This window comes from Mustela putorius, unplaced genomic scaffold, assembly GCF_011764305.1.
Source record: "Mustela putorius furo isolate JIRA1106 unplaced genomic scaffold, ASM1176430v1.1 tig00003853_pilon_pilon_pilon, whole genome shotgun sequence".
Lineage (NCBI taxonomy): Eukaryota > Metazoa > Chordata > Mammalia > Carnivora > Mustelidae > Mustela > Mustela putorius.
The window spans coordinates 71,008,828-71,028,110 of NW_025422005.1; the positions used below are offsets into that span (position 1 = coordinate 71,008,828).

The window sequence follows — 19,283 nt, forward strand, 5'->3', positions numbered from 1 at the left end:
AGGGGCAACCTCGGATTTAATGTCCAACTAAAGAATTACTGAAAACCAAGGGTGAAATGGAAATGTTTTTCAGATGAAGACTGAGCCTCAATAAACCAAAAATACCACCAAAGAAAGAAGGAAATTGGACTCCGAAAGAAGAAGTGGTCTGCAGAAATCATTTTTACTACGGTAAGTGGTAAAAACACGAGTGAAACTGAGGGAATATTGTCTGTACCAGATACTAAGTAAAAATAACAACAAGGGAAGAAAAATGGAAAAAGGAACTAACGTAGTAGACAAGGAAAACAGAATGAAGATGATCTGGGGGAAGAGTGAAGAGTGGCGGAGATATTTAGAATATCTTTACAGTTTTCTAAGTCAGGTGAGAAGTTGACAAGTTAAGAGTACATACTAAAAGAGAAGAAGTGGGCGCCTGCGTGGCTCGGTTGGTTGAGCCACTGCCTTCGGCTCGGGCCATGGTTCAAGGGTCCTGGGTTCGAGCCCCACATCGGGCTTCCTGTTCAGCAGAGAGCCTGCTTCTCTCTCTCCCTCTGCCTGCTGCTCTGCTTACTTGTGCTCTCTATCTCTCTGTCAAATAAATAAATAAATAAATAAAATCTCTATAAAATAAATAAATAAAAGAGAAGAAGTGGAGGTGAATCAAGGAACGTTCCATTAATCCATAAAAAGGAAAGATGGGGGGTGGGCAGTGGAGGAGAGAAACAAGAAAGAAAAGAGTATAATTCATAGAAAACACAAACTAGGATTATAGAAAGAAGTCCAAATACATTCATTATCATAACAATGTAAGTAAAACAAACAACTCAGTTGACATAGAGAGATTGCAGTGGACCCAAGGAATCCAGCTATGTGCTGTATGATTGAGATCTATGTAAGCTGTGATGACAGGAAAAACAGAGCTCGCGAATACTAACCAAAAGAAACCCTGTTTAACTGTCAATGTCAAACAAAAGAGACCTTAAGGCAAAAAGTGTTATTGTGATAAAGAGAATTGTCACATATATAAAAGTAATAATTCTCCAATTATTACTTTGTTCAAAAGCAAAGTTCTGTCCGTAAAACTGTATTCTCACCACTTCCATTGCAACTTTTATAGAAGTATTCCTACTGGGAAAAAATAATAACACCTTCCTATCAACCCCCCAAATAAATCAGATCTAAATGACCGAGTTTGGTTCTTTTCTCTCTCCTTTTTAATTAAGCCCATGGCCATCTAAAAGGATTAAAGTCACTTAAATTTTTCAGCAATGTTGAAGGAAAAGGATTCATCTTGAGCACTCCTGTTACTTTATTTATTAAATCCTTAGTGCAATAAGCACTAAGCAGCAAAAGGAATTATAGATTTTCGTGAGGGTTCTCTGCAGGTTGGAAACACTGACTCCGGTGTATTAGCAATTACATTAAATATTAAATGTTCTGAAAGAAATTAAAGTTTCAAGGCAAAACAATGAGTAGTTTCAAAAACTGAGTTCTTCTTATGCCAGGTTTCAAACATATTTCCCATAATGCATGGGCATTTCAATTAATTTTCTCATTCAGTATTTCTGTTTGTGAAAGAATACCACTTCCACATATGCAAACTAGGAGTAATAAAACTTGCTCTACTTGGTAGGGTTATTGTGAGGATAAAACTAAATAATACATGGGAAAGCTCTTTGCAAACCTTTAAGCATTATGTAATGTAAGAGACCATTATGAATCCATGGTCCTGGGATGGAATGTTCATATTAAGATGCCTTACTTGCCCTTCCTTGAACGTGTCTGTAAAATTTCAATTTTCTGTGGCTGAGTTTTATCTAATCTTGAAGAGTAAAACTACTCCCATTTATATATTTACACAAATATTATTCACACAAATAAAACATAATATTACACAAATACTATATATTTACACAAATAAAACAAATAAAACAGCTGCTTACCTTTCTCTTGCTGGACAAACACACCACACAGCTACAGATACACTGAAGGACAAGGAAAACTTGCTTCAGTATTTAGTGTGAAAATTTTCTCCTTAATAATGAGTTCTGTGGCTCTTGTAAGTATGGCTAGAATATTGCACTGCCTTCTTATAACTTGACTCACTCCTCTTATGTAGATAACACTGAATTCTTGAGGTAAATAATGTGAATCTGGTAAGGAAAAAAATTGCAGTCAAAATTGTAGAGAAGAGGGGATGAGGCTGGATAGACAGTAGAGAGCAGATAGCAGCATTCCCTCCAAAGGCCATGGCCTTCTTCTCCTTCTTTTTTTTTTTTTTTTTTTTAAGATTTTATTTATTTACTTGACAGACCGAGATCACAAGTAGGCAGAGAGGCAGGCAGAGAGAGAGAGAGGAGGGAGCAGTCTTCCTGCCCAGCAGAGAGCCTGATGTGGGGCTCGATCCCAGGACTCTGAGATCATGACCTGAGCCGAAGGCACAGGCTTTAACCCACTGAGCCACCCAGGTGCCCCCCTTCTTCTTCTTCTGTAGAATCTGTGGATCCATAGAAAGGCATCTGAAGAAAGAGTTAAGTGCTGTGGAGGCAGGCAGAATTGTCGGAAATGTGGGTGAAGAAAGGCGATTACATCATCTCTTCAAGCCTCCATTTTAAAACAGGGACAAGGAAATCTACCGACATATCAAGTAGGGGTGAGGAAGTCTACGAAACAGGGTGCTCGGTCTGCTGCCCAGCCTGTGTGCTCTTATACCACAGGGAATCAGGGGCTCTAGGTAGGCTTCGACCAAGACCTCTGCTCTCCTACTTGGCCTTAACTACTTGATCTCAGCCTACAGTTTCTCATCTCTCCGCAGAGTGTCAATCAACTTAGAAGTGATGAAACAACTCTACTGTCTTTGTAAGCATCCTTTTCACCGTGTCTTCTAAATGCTGGAATCATTCCAAATCCCTGCAGCTGTGACAGCAGTCCCCACCACCAAGACGCTTTCCCAGGTCACCACCAGGGAAAGCCTTGGCAGGTGGGCCACTGGCTTGTATCAGGGACTCTCTTAGCCCCACCCTCTTCGCCTACCAGGGATGAATAAACTAGGCTCAGATCTCCGTCTTACATGTCGTTTCAACCATCTTTTTCAGGACCGTGATGTGTTACTTCAGACCCTCCAAGAGGCAGAGTGCCAATATATAGTACTAGAAATGCAACAGGATTTGTGGGCCAGCTCCTGTAAGGGAAAAAGGGGACTGAGCCAGTGGAGGCCAGGATGGCTGTGAGGCTGCAGTGTGGGTCTGACCCCAAGATGGACAGAGGCAGAGGAGGAATGTCAAGTAGGAAAGTCTTAGAAGCAGCCCAAATCTGAGAGGGTTCCAACCAAGCTGATAGGGAGGCCACCAGAGGGTTCCCCGCGTACCAGAAATGAGCCTGCTTTAGGACCACTGTTGCATCCCCCACTGGCCAAGTGATCCATGGAAAGCTCAACTTCAGGCAGGTGCAGACGGATTCGGGGTAGAGCCCGGCAGCAGATGCAGCCGCCAGGGGGCTCCTCATAGCAGGAGAGCCAGGCCTTGCATTTTCGTGGCTACAGCAAGGATGGAGAGACCTGAGAACACCTTATAGGGCGATCAAAACGAGTATCACCCATGAGGGGCAGACCAATATCACGTACCTCTGATACAATATGCAGAGGAGGACACCACAGTGCTTCTGTGGTCTGTCCCCCAAACATGCGTAGCCTGAATCTAACCATGAGGAAGGATCGACAAATCCACGTTAAGGGGTTACACGCAAATAATGACCAGTAGTTTTAAAAAATCTCAGTACCATGGAAAACAAAGAAAGGCTGGGGAGGTTTTCCAGACAAAAGGAAAGTAAGGAGACGTGACGGCTAAACTCAGCAGTGACCCTGGATTGGGTCCCATGCTGGAGGGGAAAAATGGTGGCAAGAACACTCTTGGGGCAACGGATGCAATTGGATTAAGCGATGCAAGATTTGATGAAAGTGTTGTAGTAATGCTTCATTTACTGAGTTTGATCACCAGACTGTGGTTCTATAGGAAGCCACTCTTTTTTTTTTTTTTTTAATATTTCATTTATTTATTTGACACAGAGACAGAGATCACAAGTAGGCAGAGAGGCAGGCGGGGTGGGGGCGGAGGGATGCAGGCTCCCTGCTGAGCAGAGAGCCCGATGCAGGGCTCGATCCCAGGACCCTGAGATCATGACATGAGCCGAAGGCAGAGGCTTAACCCACTGAGCCACCCAGGCACCCCAAGAAGCCATTCTTGATAGGAAATACATTCTGATGTATTTAGGCATAATATATGCAACCTTCTCTCAAATGGTTCAGAAAAATAAATTCTATAAATTAGGGATACAGAGAATATGAAGGACATTTTCTGAAAGGTACATGCATTGAGTTGCATGTACCACTGCTGACTTCATCAATGGTCAAATACTACACTGAGACATGAAAAATACATGAGCGATATTAAAATATGTTACCAACACTGGCTCTCTTGGCTTCTGGCCACTGAGATGAAAGACATGCTGAGTCGAAGTTTTATGGGGTGGTTTTATTATTCAATCACAACTATGTGGTGATTCATTATTGCGCTTGCCAGAAAGTCCACCCACTGTCTGTAATTATATTTTACTTTCATTTTCTTCTCTTTTCTTTTTTTTAAAGGAGCCTCTTAGGGGCACCTGGGTGACTCAGCCAGTTAAGTGTCTGCCTTCAGGTCAGGTCATGATCCCTGAGCCCTGGAACCAAGACCCGCATTAGCCTCCTTGCTCAGGGGGGAGCCTACTTCTCCCTCTCCTCCTTACTTATGCATGTGCTCTCTCTCTTGCTCTCTCACTAACTCTTTCTCTCTCAAATAAATAAAATCTTTTTTAAAACAAGGAGGCTGTTAGATGAGATTCTAAATGTGGGCATACTGACTTTGATCCATTAGTCAGTATGACCACGCTGCTTTACATAAAGGGGGTGCGAGACAGGGGATGGCCAGTCTGTCAGCAGACATTTCCAGCCATGTCCATTAAAAGACACATAATAGGTCGAGAAGGACATACCCAGACATTTGCGATGTCCCCATCAAGCTTTGATTTTCATGATTCTTACACACACACACACACACACACACACACACACGGGATTATAACCTTGAGTTTTACCTCCACTCACCAGTGTATCCGGTTTATCCTTTTCAAAGCTGCTTACGTCCATTATCTCCTAGACATGATGTCTACCTTGTGAACTACTCAGCTCTAAAGATGTTCTCCCTCAGTCTTGTGTCCCAGCTCTGGTGTCTACTGTGGTGTGACGTTGGAAAGCTCCTTTACCTTCCTGTACCTTCCTGTATTCTCGATTTTTATTATCTCTGTATTACAGATCAGGACACTGAGGCTTAGGGCAGCTCAGCGAGTTGTCTAAATCGCGTGGCAATTCCATGTTACGGCTGGGAGCTTCTGTGGAGCTTTCTCAGCTCCCCTACAAAGACAGAGATTTGTCTTCCATTAGCACCAGGGTTGTGTGACTTCAAGGAAACTTGTTTCCTTGTTTCCTTTGACCAAGGTGTGGTTCAAAAATAAAAGTCACACTTCTCATTAAGCAGGCGACGCTTAATTTTCTGCTATTCGGTTTGATTCAGCAAGCAGTATTTAGAAGGCAGGAAGCAGGGGGAGATGGGGGAGAGTTTGGGAGCCAGAAGATTTGGACATGAAGCCAGCCTCTGCCACCTACTCTGTGCTCAGTTTCCATTGGTAAAAATGGAAATTCGGATGTTGTGATGGGTAGCAATACTACATGTACATAGTAGGCATTCAACCAAAATACCTTTTTAAATATATACTTTTGGGCACCTGGGTGGCTCAGTGGGTTAAGCTGCTGCCTTCGGCTCAGGTCATGATCTCAGGGTCCTGGGATCGAGCCCCGCATCGGGCTCTCTGCTCAGCAGGGAGCCTGCTTCCTTCTCTCTCTCTCTGCCTGCCTCTCTGCCTACTTGTAATCTCTCTGTCAAATAGATAAATAAAATCTTTAAAATATATATATATAATGTATATACATATATATACTTTTGTTTGAGCACTTGCTACTTACCAGGAGCCCTGCTATGCACATGAAACATGGGACACAGAAAACGTTGTCCCTGCCGTCAGGGCTCACCCATCAGGAATTTGTAGTGCTTCCTCATCGAGCAAGGATTCTAAGCCAGTTGTATATGCCACAGTTGTTTTTTTTTTTTTTTTCTGAGTACGCTTTTAAAATTTTGTTTACATTCTACTTTTTTGAAGATTTCGTTATGTGTTGTAGAGAGGGGTGGGGAGGGGCAGAGGAATGAATGTTCAAGCAGACTCCTTGCTGAGTGGGGATGCGAGGTGGGGCTCCACCTCAACCCTGACCTCATGATCTGAGCCCTGAGCCGAAACCGAGAGTCAGACCCTCCACGGACTGAGCCACCAGGTGCCCCTTTTGTTTACATTCTTCATTCTCTGACATTTTTCGCTTTTGTGGAGTAAATCTAAATGAGTTTTGTTATGGTTTACTGATAGACTTAAACCCAGAAGGCCTTTCTCTACTTCTCGCGTCAGATCAGTGTTCATCTATATTTGTTTCTAGTTCTGTTGCAGACTGTTCTTCACACTTCAATCTTTAATCCGCTCGGAATTTGTTTGGCTCCATGGTGCTAAGGTGCGGACGGGTCATCTTCTTAAGACACATTCCTGATCATACTGGCTTATGATACTGGCAGCTCATTTGGTTTGTACCCATTTCTGTTCCATAACTTCCCCTCGGAGTTGTCTGCCATAAACGTGAACTGCCATTCTTTGAAAAAGGCCGAAGGGGAAAATGTATATCGGTGGGTTTTATCCCATTTACTTGCTTCATTTTATTTATTTATTTATTTATTTATATTTATTTATTTATTTGACAGACAGAGATCACAAGTAGGCAGAGAGGCAGGCAGAGAAAGAAGGGGAAGCGGGCTCCGCACTGAGCAGAGAGCCCGATGCGGGGCTCGATCCCAGGACCCTGGGATCATGACCCAAGCTGAAGGCAGAGGCGTTAACCCACTGAGCCACCCAGGTGCCCCTACTTGCTTCATTTTTAAGGTAGAACAATCAATGTCAGTTCTTTTGCCTCAGTAATATAAATGTGAAACTTAAACAGAATATTTTATATGAGGTTTAAAGGTCAGGGCATGCTAAGCCTATAGAAAATTGTGAGAGAGTCATGTCATCACTGTATTAGCTATAGACACTCACACTAAAGCTTCCCTCAACTGCCTGTCATCTTATGGTCATCTTTTCCAGATGTACTACGGAAGCATTTATGAGAGGGAAAGAAAATTCTAGTAGAATCGTCATGTAACCCTTCCTCAATCTGTTACTTTGGGTCCTTAAAACCTGTTCTAGAACGTGACCTACTCAAAAAAGGATATGGGAAGCAGTCTCTGTGTTAGTCTAGCTGGCAGCTCAGACGCACCTTCCCAGAGATCGGACTTGGGCTGGGTGACCTCACTGGCCAAGGGTGAGTATGGACATGGTAGTTTCCCCACGGCATGTCTTGCTGCTCAGCCAGTGTCACAGTGCGGGTATGGAGCCTGCTGAGGCCACGGTTTGGTCCTTTGAGCATGCAGCCTGAGCCAGCTGCCTACGGCACCTCTCAGGGACCGCATAGCCTCCCTGCTCCATGGTCAGCCTGCAGAGCTTCGAGCATTCTCCCTCACCACCGATGCCCAGCTGGGCTCCTCTGACCTCCTGCTCTGGGAGGTACCGAAGCTCCTGATGGGGTTTCCTAGCACCTTGCCGCCCCACGCATTCCGCATGTTAAGGAAGTGTTAAGGGTTTACTACCCACAGTACTCACAGAGTTGTTTTACCAGAGTCAGAAAGAGCTTGCAAACAGGTATCACTGGGGTTGGTCTTGGCACAAACCACTGCCATTCTCTGTTGGGCTCTGGAAAGAAATAGGCAGATCAGCCCCATGTGCACTCAGGCATGTGGACAAATCCACGTCTTCTTCATTTGTGAGGTGGGGGCCACGCCACCCTCTTTGCCCTGCCCCCTCAGACACACACTCCCCTCCTGGGCCATCAGGCTCAGGAATACTCCTCTAACATGACCTCATTCGTTACCATCCCCCAAATCGAGGCAGTGGAGGTGGGCAGAAGACAGTCTTCTGAGTCCCTCAGTCAGTTCGCCCCCATCCCCTAATCCTCGACCTCCCCACTCACGGCCCCTGGCTAAGGGAGACCTAAACGGGAAGCACCTCCTAGCATTACCTGGAACACCCTCCTTTCTCAGGGAGCTCCACTTAGTTCTGAACCTTTGTGAACCTTTGTGAATTTTGATAGCGGCCATGGGGGAGCGGTGAGGAAGAGGGACTTCTTCACAGAGTCTCTGTGCCATCTGTAAGCTTCAGACAATGGAAGTCAGGCTGGCTTTAATGGCAGTTACACACACACATGTTGTCACCTTTACGGATGCAAACAGTGGCTGACCTTAAGGTCTGGTACTACAGAGTGCATGTGCACGCATGTGTACGTGTGTGTCTTTGTGCATGTGTGCATGCGTGGTGTGCATGTATGTGTGTACGTGCGTGCATGTGTGTATATAGGGCAGGTGTGGCCGGATGCTGCAGAAACAGAAAGTCTTGGATAAACTTCTTTTAAGTGTATGGGAAGGAGAAATGCCCATACAATAGAAATATGCATTCAAGCCTTTCCTCCTAATAAGTGTATTACTCCATAATAGCAGTTAGGGAAACAGACCCTCCTCTCTAAATGCATAGTCCAAAAGCATGAACTCCCAAGAAAATGACAGGGTATTAAGCAGAAAAGTCTTCTGAGAAAGAAAAAAAATATGTATACAGGTAGATAAAACATATACATGAGATCTGATATATTCCCTAGAGATAGTTTTCAGACAAATTTCTCCTTGTGTTTGTTATTGTGCTTAATTACAGGGAAATGGCATCACTCCGTTGCTGTTTTAATCTGGATGATGGCAGCAGATTTGTAACTAATTTTCCTGCTCATCTCACCCAAATCTAATCTGTCCTTCATGGTGCTCTGTTCTGCCGTGTAGCTCCCTGGTCCCTAAGGTCCCTATGGCCTTGCCAACCAGTTCTCTGGTCTTGTCTTCTATTACTTTCCTCAATACATAACCTGCATTCTAACCACCCCCAAACAGTTTTTGTAACGGGTTGGGTTCTCTTTCATATATCCATGCCTTTGGCCTCCCATTGCTTTCCTCCAGAAAGCTCCACCCTGACCCCACACCACGGCCATCTGGCCAAGCACAATGTATTATTCAAGTCTCATTTCCAACCTTGTCCAGTTCTCCATAAGAAGCCTTAATTTATCCTTCAGACAGGCAGGAACTATGGCCATTCTGCTGTCACACAGCACTTCGGGTGACCCTGTCTTATCCTTGCTTTGTACATTGTTGTCTTCCCCACTCGACTCCAAACTTCTTGGGGCCCAGAGATCATGGCATTCATTCCTTGCATCCTTAGTATCTACTACAGTATTGGAAATCAACAAATATGCATTGAATGAATGGTCTTTAATAGCATCTCCTTTTTCCATCTACACATCATGTGGTTACCTAGTGTTTCCCCCAAATTAGTGGTGCTTATCGCTTCCCTTGCCCAACTTGTCATCTAGGAAACGTCCATGCTTATTAGCCAAGTCTACCTCTCAAACTCTCCAGCTGGAGAAAATTAAATATTGATAACAGCTCCCCAATTTTTCCCCAAAGGCAACCAAGAGCTAAGACCAACTCATTGTCCGGCTATCACAGATAACACACACAGGCTGGCACAACCCACAGGGCTAGGTCCAAATGGTGCTATTAATACTCTCTCCTCTGGTAGACCCAGCATGGCAGACACACAAGTGAAGATGTAAATTCACTTTGTCAAAGCAAACATTCCTCTTGGGGGACATCTGCACAACCTCGAGGAGAGAATAATGACCACAGCCCACAGGCAGCGGGGGATGAGTAATTTACTGCTGCTAGGCAATTAGTGTTGCTGGGGGAAAAAATTGCTTTCATTTAAAATTCTCTTTAAACCATATGTATCATGGCTCATGGGATAATTTATGTATCATTAGAAACTAAGAAACATACATCACCCTAATAAATTGTCTCTCCCATTTACCACAGCCAATAGCTCCCGGGGGTCTTTAAGAAGTCAGAGTTGTGCTGTCCTTGTTATACAAGATGGTGTGGAAATGTTGTATGTGACTCATTTAGCTTCTCATTCACTCCCCAGGTCTCCGGCAGAGACAGATGGCAGGAGAGACATTTGCCACCATTTTCACCCACTGGTTTGCAGCAGCATTTGCTGGAAAGGAGCCCATGGTAGGACAGCCTCGAATTGTATTGTTTTCCTTAACAACTTAAATGTATGTTTTGAGATTTGGTTCATCTTGACATCTTCCCAGTGCTAATATGTTCTTTTCTCCAACACACAACATATTTAGCAATTCTACATCTCCCCATTCAAGACAGGCCTTTCATTCCACCAGCAAATGGCTGCAAAGAGCTTGGAGAGAGAGCGTCCCACTGTCCTGGGGAGCAAGCAGGTCCCACAAGACTTTGCTGAGCCAGGTCAGAGGTCATATGGTGCCTGGGTGAACATGCTAGAGTTTAGAGGATGAACTGCCCCCAGCTGCCTCTCTGTCAAGGGAAACACACGGAATAGAAAGTAAGCAAATGAGGCATAAGGGGAAAGTGAGCAACCCGGCATCCAACCTGCCAATGTACTCAGGTTCTCTCTTTCCTTTCATTAAATTTCCATCAGTTTGAAGACAAAGTACAATGCTGGGTTCCTAGCTTGTTCTGCCCTCACTCCAACTTGGCCTGTCACATTTTCCCTTCCGTGTCTAGAGCTCACGGTCCTTCCTCAAGTGCCTCCGATCTGAACACCATGCTCAGGGGTTCGTATGGTGTTCCTCGGTCTTACTATCCCACAAGAGCTGCTTCCTGTGTGTCTCACAAGTAATATTATTCTGGATTTTGTAGAGAGACTCCATTAACATTATGGCTGGGATGTTCAAACTTGAAGTGAGGAGTAGCAAAATAAAATTTGCTCGAGTTATATGAAAACAAAGGTGAACATTGTTAAGAGTAAAGCATGATCTAGTCATCCAAAGTTACTGAAATACGTGGTGGCTACAAGGGAATCCTTCAGATGATGGGACTCATTGTCTTTACATACCACAGATCTTTGCAGTGGCAGGAACAATCCATGGTCAAGACCACAGCAGCAGTTCACCAAGCCTACTCCCCACAGGACTGGATGTGGAGTATTTCCACACTTAAAGTCCTAACTGGAACAGAGTCCACTAAAAGTGGGTGGTAAGCTCACAACAAAATAAAGATCTTCCTGGCCAGCCGAGGTGAATAGATCTGCACACTTGTATACTATGCTAGAAAAGCTTCTCAAAGACATAACAGTCACCAGGCACTCAGGAACCATGCCCAGTTCTAGGCACTTCATGTTTGGCTCATTTAATTCTCCTAGTCCCCATTGTACAAACTGAGGCCCTGGGGGATCTGTCCAAGGAGACTCAGTAGGAAGAGGACAGGATCCCAGGAAGAAGGGATGCAGACTAAACATCTTAACGTATTCACTATTGTCTGATACTATGGAACCTACTTACAAACATGGCAGAAGAATCAGAAGGAAAGAATGGCTCAGGTTTCAATTTCAGTGCTGGATTTGCCCGAGTTCTCTGACATGCAAATCCTCTGTTGAGGTTTATCACCATCATTTAGAAGGACAGAGCTCCAGAGGAAGCTTAGACTTTCACTTGAGTCAGTCCAGATGGCTCCCACACCCAGACTCTTTCCTCCCACCCCCCAGTCAACAAGCTCCAGGGAGTAGCATCTGTCTGGGAGGGTCATCCTCAAGGGTTGGAGATCCAGGATGAAACCAACAGAATCAAGGAGAACACATCTGCCACCTTCCATGATGGAACTCTCCAAGCGGAGGCCTGGTGGGAAAGAAAATCGTTTGCCCCAGATGTGTCTATGAGCAGAACTGTGAAAGCAACATTGTTCAATAAAACCCAAATGGATAATACCGTTGGTAAAATGGAAATCATTTAAAATTACTAAAAAGAGAGAAAACAAGGCTTCCATGGTTAGAGGGTAACCTTGAAAAAGTTTTCCTCCTGAAAGGGTTTTGTTTAGCTAGAGGGAAAAGAGAGAAAAGGAAACATGAAAGCCAATAAAAGAAAAACATGAGCACAGAAGACCATCCTTCATCTTCTATTCAAATGGCCGTCACACAGCTACAGACTACAGAAGGCTTTAATAGCAGTTCAGAGACTAAATACTGGGGATATACTCAGAAGTGAGCGAGGGATCCAATTGCATACCTGATTCTGGAGTCTTGGGAATGACCCTAGAACTACCAGTTAAATGGTCCCTTAGTTTAAAAGTTGAACATAACTCGACATTTTTTGGTAAGAAGTTAACTAAAATGTGGCGCCTGGGTGGCTCAGTTGGTTAAGCATCTGCGTTTAGCTTGGGTTGTGGTCTCAGGGTCCTGGGATCGAGCCACAGATCGGGCTCTCTGCTCAGCGTGAAGTCTGCTTCTCCCTCTCCCTTTGTCTCTTCCCCGCTCTGCTCATGTTCTTTCTCTCTCAAACAAATAAAATCTTTTTTTAAAAAAATAAAGTTAACTAAAATGATCACTTTTGCCAAGTATCTTGTGTGTAGAGTTACTTATTAATTTTAATGGTATTAAGTGAATGATTTTCTTGGCCTAGATTTGGTGAAAGCGGGGGTGGGGGGCAAAGGCAGGGTATGGGAAAGGAAACCTGAAAGGGGCTTGGCAGGGAGGAGCAGGGAAAAAAGAGGGAGAACCTTGGGATGAGTGTCCTGCTTAACTCAAATTCTGTTCTTCTCTAAGAAATTTAAAATAGTTGACCCCTGAAAGATAGTGACAGTATGAGATAAATCCATGCATGAAGTGATCTTACTCTTAAGTCATTATCATAAATATTTATTGAATAACTTCGATACATTAACCCTTCCTTCACTGCCTTTAAGAAAGTGAGAAATCCTATTTGGAGACCAGATAGTTAAAAGAGATATGATCTGAATTTTGCACTCAGTGGCTATTAAGAAATACTACATTTAAAAAAAATAGCAGCAGCTCCTTTTGTTGTGATAAAAATAAATTTATTTGGGGGAAAAAATACCATCTTTATTTGCTTGACAAGGGCAAATCACCACCATAGTAGAGTTCAACTGTTACAATGAGTGAGCACTGCTACAGTTCACGTCCGCATGTCACATGAACAGTCAACACTCAGCACAAGTGACAAGGTCTCCAAATGACTGTTTCCAGTTTATCCCACTGACCATACCAACAGCTGCTTCCTGTCATGCTCACACACACACACACACACACACACACACACAAATAGGCCCAGACATGTCCACTACAAGTGGTCTTTTTGTTGATGTAAGTGTGCTCTTTAAAAGGCTTACTAGTTCTCCAGCTTGGAATTTTAACTTAGTATCACAACCAACTTCATTGCTGTGCACACCATGAATTAACAAATGTTTTCAAATCCAATTATCACTTTCAAAACAAACACTTATTGGATGATCAACACACATCTTTCAACGCACATTTTCAAGTGCCATTGTTTTTGCCCACTCTGAAATTGATACATTTTTCCATCCCATCACTGTGACGTCATAAAGTAAACTCCAAAGCGGAATGTCATTATCACGGCTCTATTGCACTCATGCCCAGTAGTTGACTGCGGTCTATGCTTCATCATCCAAGTTCATAAAAGGAACTTTGGAACTTCAGTTGTGTTCAACCAGCTCATAGTCCTCTTTCCTGCTCCACCAATAAATAATTCACTATTTTGGGGAGTGCTGGTCCAAGCTGTTCAGGGTCCCTCTGCATTGTCACTTGGTAAAGTTAGGCCTGAAACTTGGTTATCTTTAGCAGAAGGACTTTAGGTGACAGGTATCAAGTGATCCTCACTTCCTTTCCTGTATCAGAAAGGGAGATGAAGAAAGAGAAAACAATGATTTCAAAATCTGCGAGAGGGAAGAAGACTACTTCAGGTTCTAGAGCTGCTGAGTGTCACATGGAAGAGGAAGAAAGGCTAAGAAGGACAATGCACATTATTTTTGGTTTGAGTGGATGCCTTTGGCATATCTGAGGAGCTGTCCCTGTCCTGGGACCCCGCATCTCCTTATATTGACAAAGCCTCACTCAACGGCTGCAACAGATTTTCCCCCTTTACTGCCGTGAAGAAGGGGAAAGATCAATTCTGCATCTGTCCACCCCAGTAGATCTTTCCAAAGAATTACATCACATTAGAACTGGAAGACGTTTCAGAGGTCGTATGTCACAGGCTGGTGGCACTGGAAAGATCAGGAGGTTAAGGAGAGCTCAGGGGACACATTCAGTAACCGGTAGGGTCCAAAACAGAAACCCAGGTCTTCTGAGGATCAGGCTAGAGGCTCTGGCAATAATTTGAAGGTGAATCAGTCTGTGGTGGTCGCCGGACCACTTGATTAAAAGAGTGTGACACCCATCTGTGCTCTGCAGGAGGCAGAGCTGTGATAGCTGGGGCTGTCCATCACAGGCACGAGCTGGGGGTCAAGAAACCAACATTTGTGACGCCCTCCATCCCCAGGTTCCCTCAGTGAGGTGCTTCTCCAATATTTACTCTCCATTTATGGCTTCCCTCAATTAAACCATTCTTAGATTTGTAGCCTTTAAACATACACAGGGGTGCTGAATTTTTGATGGAGTCAAAGCCATCACTTATTCTCAGCACAATCCATTCCCTGCCTCAGTCCCATGACCTTCATTTACTCTCATCAGAGCCCATCCAAATCTGCCCAGGATCCAGACCTTGATCTGATGAGTCAAGTCAAACTGCTCTAGCGGAGTTCACCCATGACCGTCTTTAGTAACAGACACTACTGTTATCACTTTTGAGATCCCTTTGCTCAAAACTTTCAACATTTTAGTTCTTCAGTTGACTTCCTTGGTGGATGCCTTCATTCTATTTCTTTCATTCATCATGACCAGCAGACCCTCCCCTGAACCAGCATCTTCTCAACGGCCTCTAGCACAGCTTATAGAGGACAGTCTGCTGATACTGCTACTTCTTCTCAGCCCTCAGACCCAATCTGATCAAGAACTTTTCTCCTCTACCCCTTAAACCTTTTACTCATTCCATCTGGCTGCACAAGAAAACATTTAAAAAATCACCTGTGCCTTTTTGTGATGAACACCAAGGTCCAAAAACCAAACACCAAAGACTGACTGCTTACTTTCCAGAATTCACAATTACTTTCTCTGATGAATATTTTTTCTTTACAGTTAAATACACATGAGAAGGAGCAACTTCGCAAGACTTTTCTTATACAAGGTGCCTCCTGGGCAGCAACTGTCTATTAGGAAAGTTAATTTCCCTTTATCTCAGCTCCTATGGCAATAATTTAATGCTCTGAGAGGAAGAAATGTGATTCTTAAAAACTTCACTTTCCTCAGAAGACCTCATTTCGTATTTATCAGACATTCTTTGGAAATGCTTAATCATATCATTTCAAAATCCCAAGATGCGGTATGAATTGATTAAGAGAAAATACATCTTGTGGTTTTAAGTAGCAATTATGTTCTTCTGTCTGCCTTCAGGAATTTGGTTTAGAGAATTCTCAGAAAACCCCGGTTGGGGTATCTTTAGTTAACAACCCCACCTCTGACTTCACATGAAAACAAACAAGGGTACAATCAAGCAACCTATCTTCATCTGACCTCCATTCTAGCCCCCAAAACACCACGCGGAGGCTTTGCCGTCGAGGTGTAGACCATTTGCTTGAGTGTCCTGCTGACATGAGCAAAGTTGGTCAAGGTAGAGCTACTGATGTGTGCTCCCAGCCAAGGCCTCCTCTCAAGCAGGTTTCCCACTCTGCTCAAGAAAGGTTAGTTGTACCCAATATTGCAGCAAAGGAAAAGGCCTTTGACATTCCCAGAGCTGCACCTCAAAAAATAAGAGTTTGGACCTCTTACGGGGCCACCTCAGAGTTCACCTTCTTGACTTTAGGGACATAACTCATGACTTCCCTTTAGAGTCTCATAATAGCCCCAAGAGATTTCAACCATGTCATGTGGCTTTCTACCCCGTTTTAAAAGAAACAATTCATTTCTGAAGCCAGTTTCAGTGGGAGGAAAGAAAATGAAAGACAAATCATTTTCCACAATGAGCTGATTTCTGAGTGCAGAGTAAACCTTGGAAGAACTCTTTGTTAAGGCCGTGGAGAAGCTCCTCATAGGAGCATGGAGACCTGACTAAACACCATACTAACCTCCTCAAGCAGCAGACGCACGACAAGAAGGCTGAGGACCCTTTCTGGTACTTCTCTTTGCTACTACATTCCTTCAGGAATTCCTGAAGATCCGTTTCAGGAAACCCATTCTGTTGGTATTTCTGTAAAAAGTACACAGTGTTGTTACCTTATTTATAGAGCATGAGAAACTGCTCCCTTTGTCAACACATCAAGCCCACCTTGGCTAAAATAAAACTCTCCCACATTGCTAGCTCAGATCCAAGAACTGATATTAACAGTGATGCATCAATCTGTCAGTCCTAAAAGCCAAGCCAGGGCCACCATGGGAACAGAAACAATCCAAAAGTTCCAGAAAGAAAGCCATGACTGGGCAGGGGAGGGGCAGGTTAGTAAGGGGGATGAAGAAAATAGTCAAAAGTCTAAAATTTTAATGCTAATTATAAGACCAGATAAGATCTCCCTTTTCTCTTACTGCCAGTATAGAGTCTAGAGAGGAGTAAGACCTGTTTCCTCTACTTTTATAGAAGTTGGTCACTCAGTGGAGCAGAAGGCAGCAAGTTCTTCCCAATAGACAAAAAGACCCTGCCTGAGATCCCGCTTGTCCCACGCTTCCTGAGGGCACTGAAGCTTGACCCACTCCCAGGACCATGGCCTCGTCAAAGACAGGAACCCCCAGGGCAAGAGTGTGCAGTGCCCATCTCCATGCCCAACCCTGCTCCTGGAGCCAACCACCCATCCCCATGTGAGCACTTGTCTCCCCATCAACAGAGCACTCGGAAGCATTTCCAGTGGACGGTGGTCATTGTCATTGTTGTTGTCTTCTTCTTCTCTCTCTTTTTCTTTTTTTTAAGATTTTACATATTTGTCAGAGAGAGTGAGAACACAAGCAAGGGGAACAGCAGGCAGAGCGAGAGGGAGAAGCAGACTCCTTCCTGAGAAAGGAGCCCAATATGGGCTCGATCCCAGGACCCTGAGATCACGACCTGAGCTGAAGGCAGATGCTTACCAGCAAAGCCACGCAGGTGCCCCTCAATGGATGGTCTTCTTCTGAATTAGTTTGAGTTTAAGAAGAGGACAAAAACCCCAAGGCATTGACATAACACCTCTAGGTGTTCAGATGCGAGTCCCAAAATGGGATTTTCCAAGCATGACCCTCTGCTGTGGAAGGGCCATCCCACGAGGGGGCACAGAGCTTCCTGTGAGCTACAGAGCAACAATGCAGATCGGTCTAAAAGCACGCAGACCACAGGGCGGCTGAGGGAGGCAAGAAGTGAGGCAGCCACAAAAGCCTAAGCCTTTATCATCTCAAGGAAACTTGCACCATGCTGATGGCCATGTCATGCAGCGTCCAGGCGTGCCTGAAGCTGGACAGGCTGTCAAGGTGGCCATCATCCCTTATCGCTGAAGCTTATTATTCTAAGCTTAAGCTCTAAGACAGGCAGGTACAGCTGTCACTGTGGAGACTGACAGCCCAGCTCCCTGACTGACCACACTCAGCCCATTGGGACCCACATCCTTTCTCTTTTCCAGCACACCTCCAAACCAGTCCGCCTCGGTCTGGGTGACAGGGACAATGCCTGAAATGCATATCTGAAACTCACCACCAGCACCTACAAAGTTTCTTTTCTAGAAAAATCTCAAAATCCAAGTAAAAGACTACTATTTTAAATTTTAAAAAAGAAAGAAAGAAAGAAAGTGTAGCATTTTCCTATGTTCCAACCCATACAGAATTTGATGTCGTTTTTTGGCAGGAAATGTGACTGACCTTAATGGTGTCGTAGGAATCTGTAATCAGTGCGATGAACAGGCTGAGGATCATGTATATGAAAAGACTGATGAAGGAGTATAAGTACAGGCGGCTGAACAGCCACACCAAGATGCTCTTCTGCTGGATTTGAGCAAAGGTCGCAAACATGTCATCGCCGTTGACCAGAGAAAACAGACACTCGGCAACTGTGTTCAGATCTTCAAACTGTAGGGGGGAAACCCAAATGAGTTTTTAAGAGGTATGGTCCAAAAAAGCAGGAAAGTATTGAGGCACCTGGGTGGCTCAGTGGGTTAAGCCTCTGCCTTCGGCTCAGGTCATGATGTCAGGGTCCTGGGATCAAGTCCCACATCGGGCTCTCTGCTCAGTGGGGAGCCTGCTTCCTCCTCTCTGCCTACTTGTGAACTCTGTCTGTCAAATAAATAAATAAATAATCTTAAAAAAATAAAAGGCAGGAAAGTATCTAGTTAACTTATTTTGTTGTTGTCTCTATTATTAGTACTCATTTTTATTTTTTAATAAAAAAAAACAGAGTGCCTGATGCGGGGCTCGATCCCAGAACCCTGATATCGTGACCTGAGCCAAAGGCAGAGGCTTAACCCACTGAGCAAGCCAGGCACCCTCATTTTATCTTTTTTAAGATTTTATTTATTTATCTGAGAGAGAGAGCGCGCGAGTAGGGGGAGGAGCAGAGGGAGAAGCAGACTCCCCACTGAGCAGGGAGCTCGGTGTGGGGCTCGATCCCTGGACACCGGAATCCTGACCTGAGCCAAAGGCAGATGCTTAATGACTGAGCCACCCAGGCACCCCTTTTCTAGATGCTCTAAAATGAATTTTAGGAGCACCTGAAGGGCTCCCTTGGTTAAGCATCTGCTTTTGTCTCAGGTCATGATCTTGGAGTCCTGGGATAGAGTGCAGCATCGGACTCCCTGCTCAATGGGGAGCCTGCTTCTCCCTCTGCTCCTCCCCCTACTTGTGCTCTCTCTCTTGAATAAATAAATAAAACCTTTAAAATTAAATAAAAAGACATCTAGAATATACCATGATACCAAGAAAACATTATTCAAAACTCTCCTCGGGGCACCTAGGCGGCTCATTTGGTTAAGCACCTGACATGATTTTGGCTTAGGTCTTGATCTCAGGGTCCTGACATCAAGCCCCTTGTCAGGCTTCTTGCTCAGCAGGGAGTCAGCTTCTCTCCCTATCCCTCTGCTTCTCCCCTTGCTTATACT

At 44.3% G+C, this 19,283-nt stretch overlaps 2 protein-coding genes across 6 annotated transcripts in view; both read right to left on the minus strand.

The window, feature by feature from the left end:
- The window catches only part of LPAR3 (lysophosphatidic acid receptor 3), a 95,090-nt gene extending 92,954 nt beyond the window's left edge, over positions 1–2,136 (minus strand). The window contains exon 1 of the mRNA XM_045064792.1: positions 1,926–2,136. The gene's annotated coding sequence lies outside the window, so the exon portion shown is untranslated. The remainder of the gene's footprint in view (positions 1–1,925) is intronic.
- Positions 2,137–13,117: 10,981 nt separating this feature from the next.
- The window catches only part of MCOLN2 (mucolipin TRP cation channel 2), a 54,836-nt gene continuing 48,670 nt past the window's right edge, over positions 13,118–19,283 (minus strand). For all 5 annotated transcript variants that reach the window (XM_045064793.1, XM_045064796.1, XM_045064795.1 and 2 more), the window contains exons 12-14: positions 18,052–18,258; positions 16,305–16,426; positions 13,118–13,970 (exon numbers count right to left, since the gene is read on the minus strand). In XM_045064793.1, the coding sequence (XP_044920728.1) occupies positions 13,934–13,970; positions 16,305–16,426; positions 18,052–18,258 (366 nt within the window). In that variant the 3' untranslated portion in view covers positions 13,118–13,933. The remainder of the gene's footprint in view (positions 13,971–16,304; positions 16,427–18,051; positions 18,259–19,283) is intronic.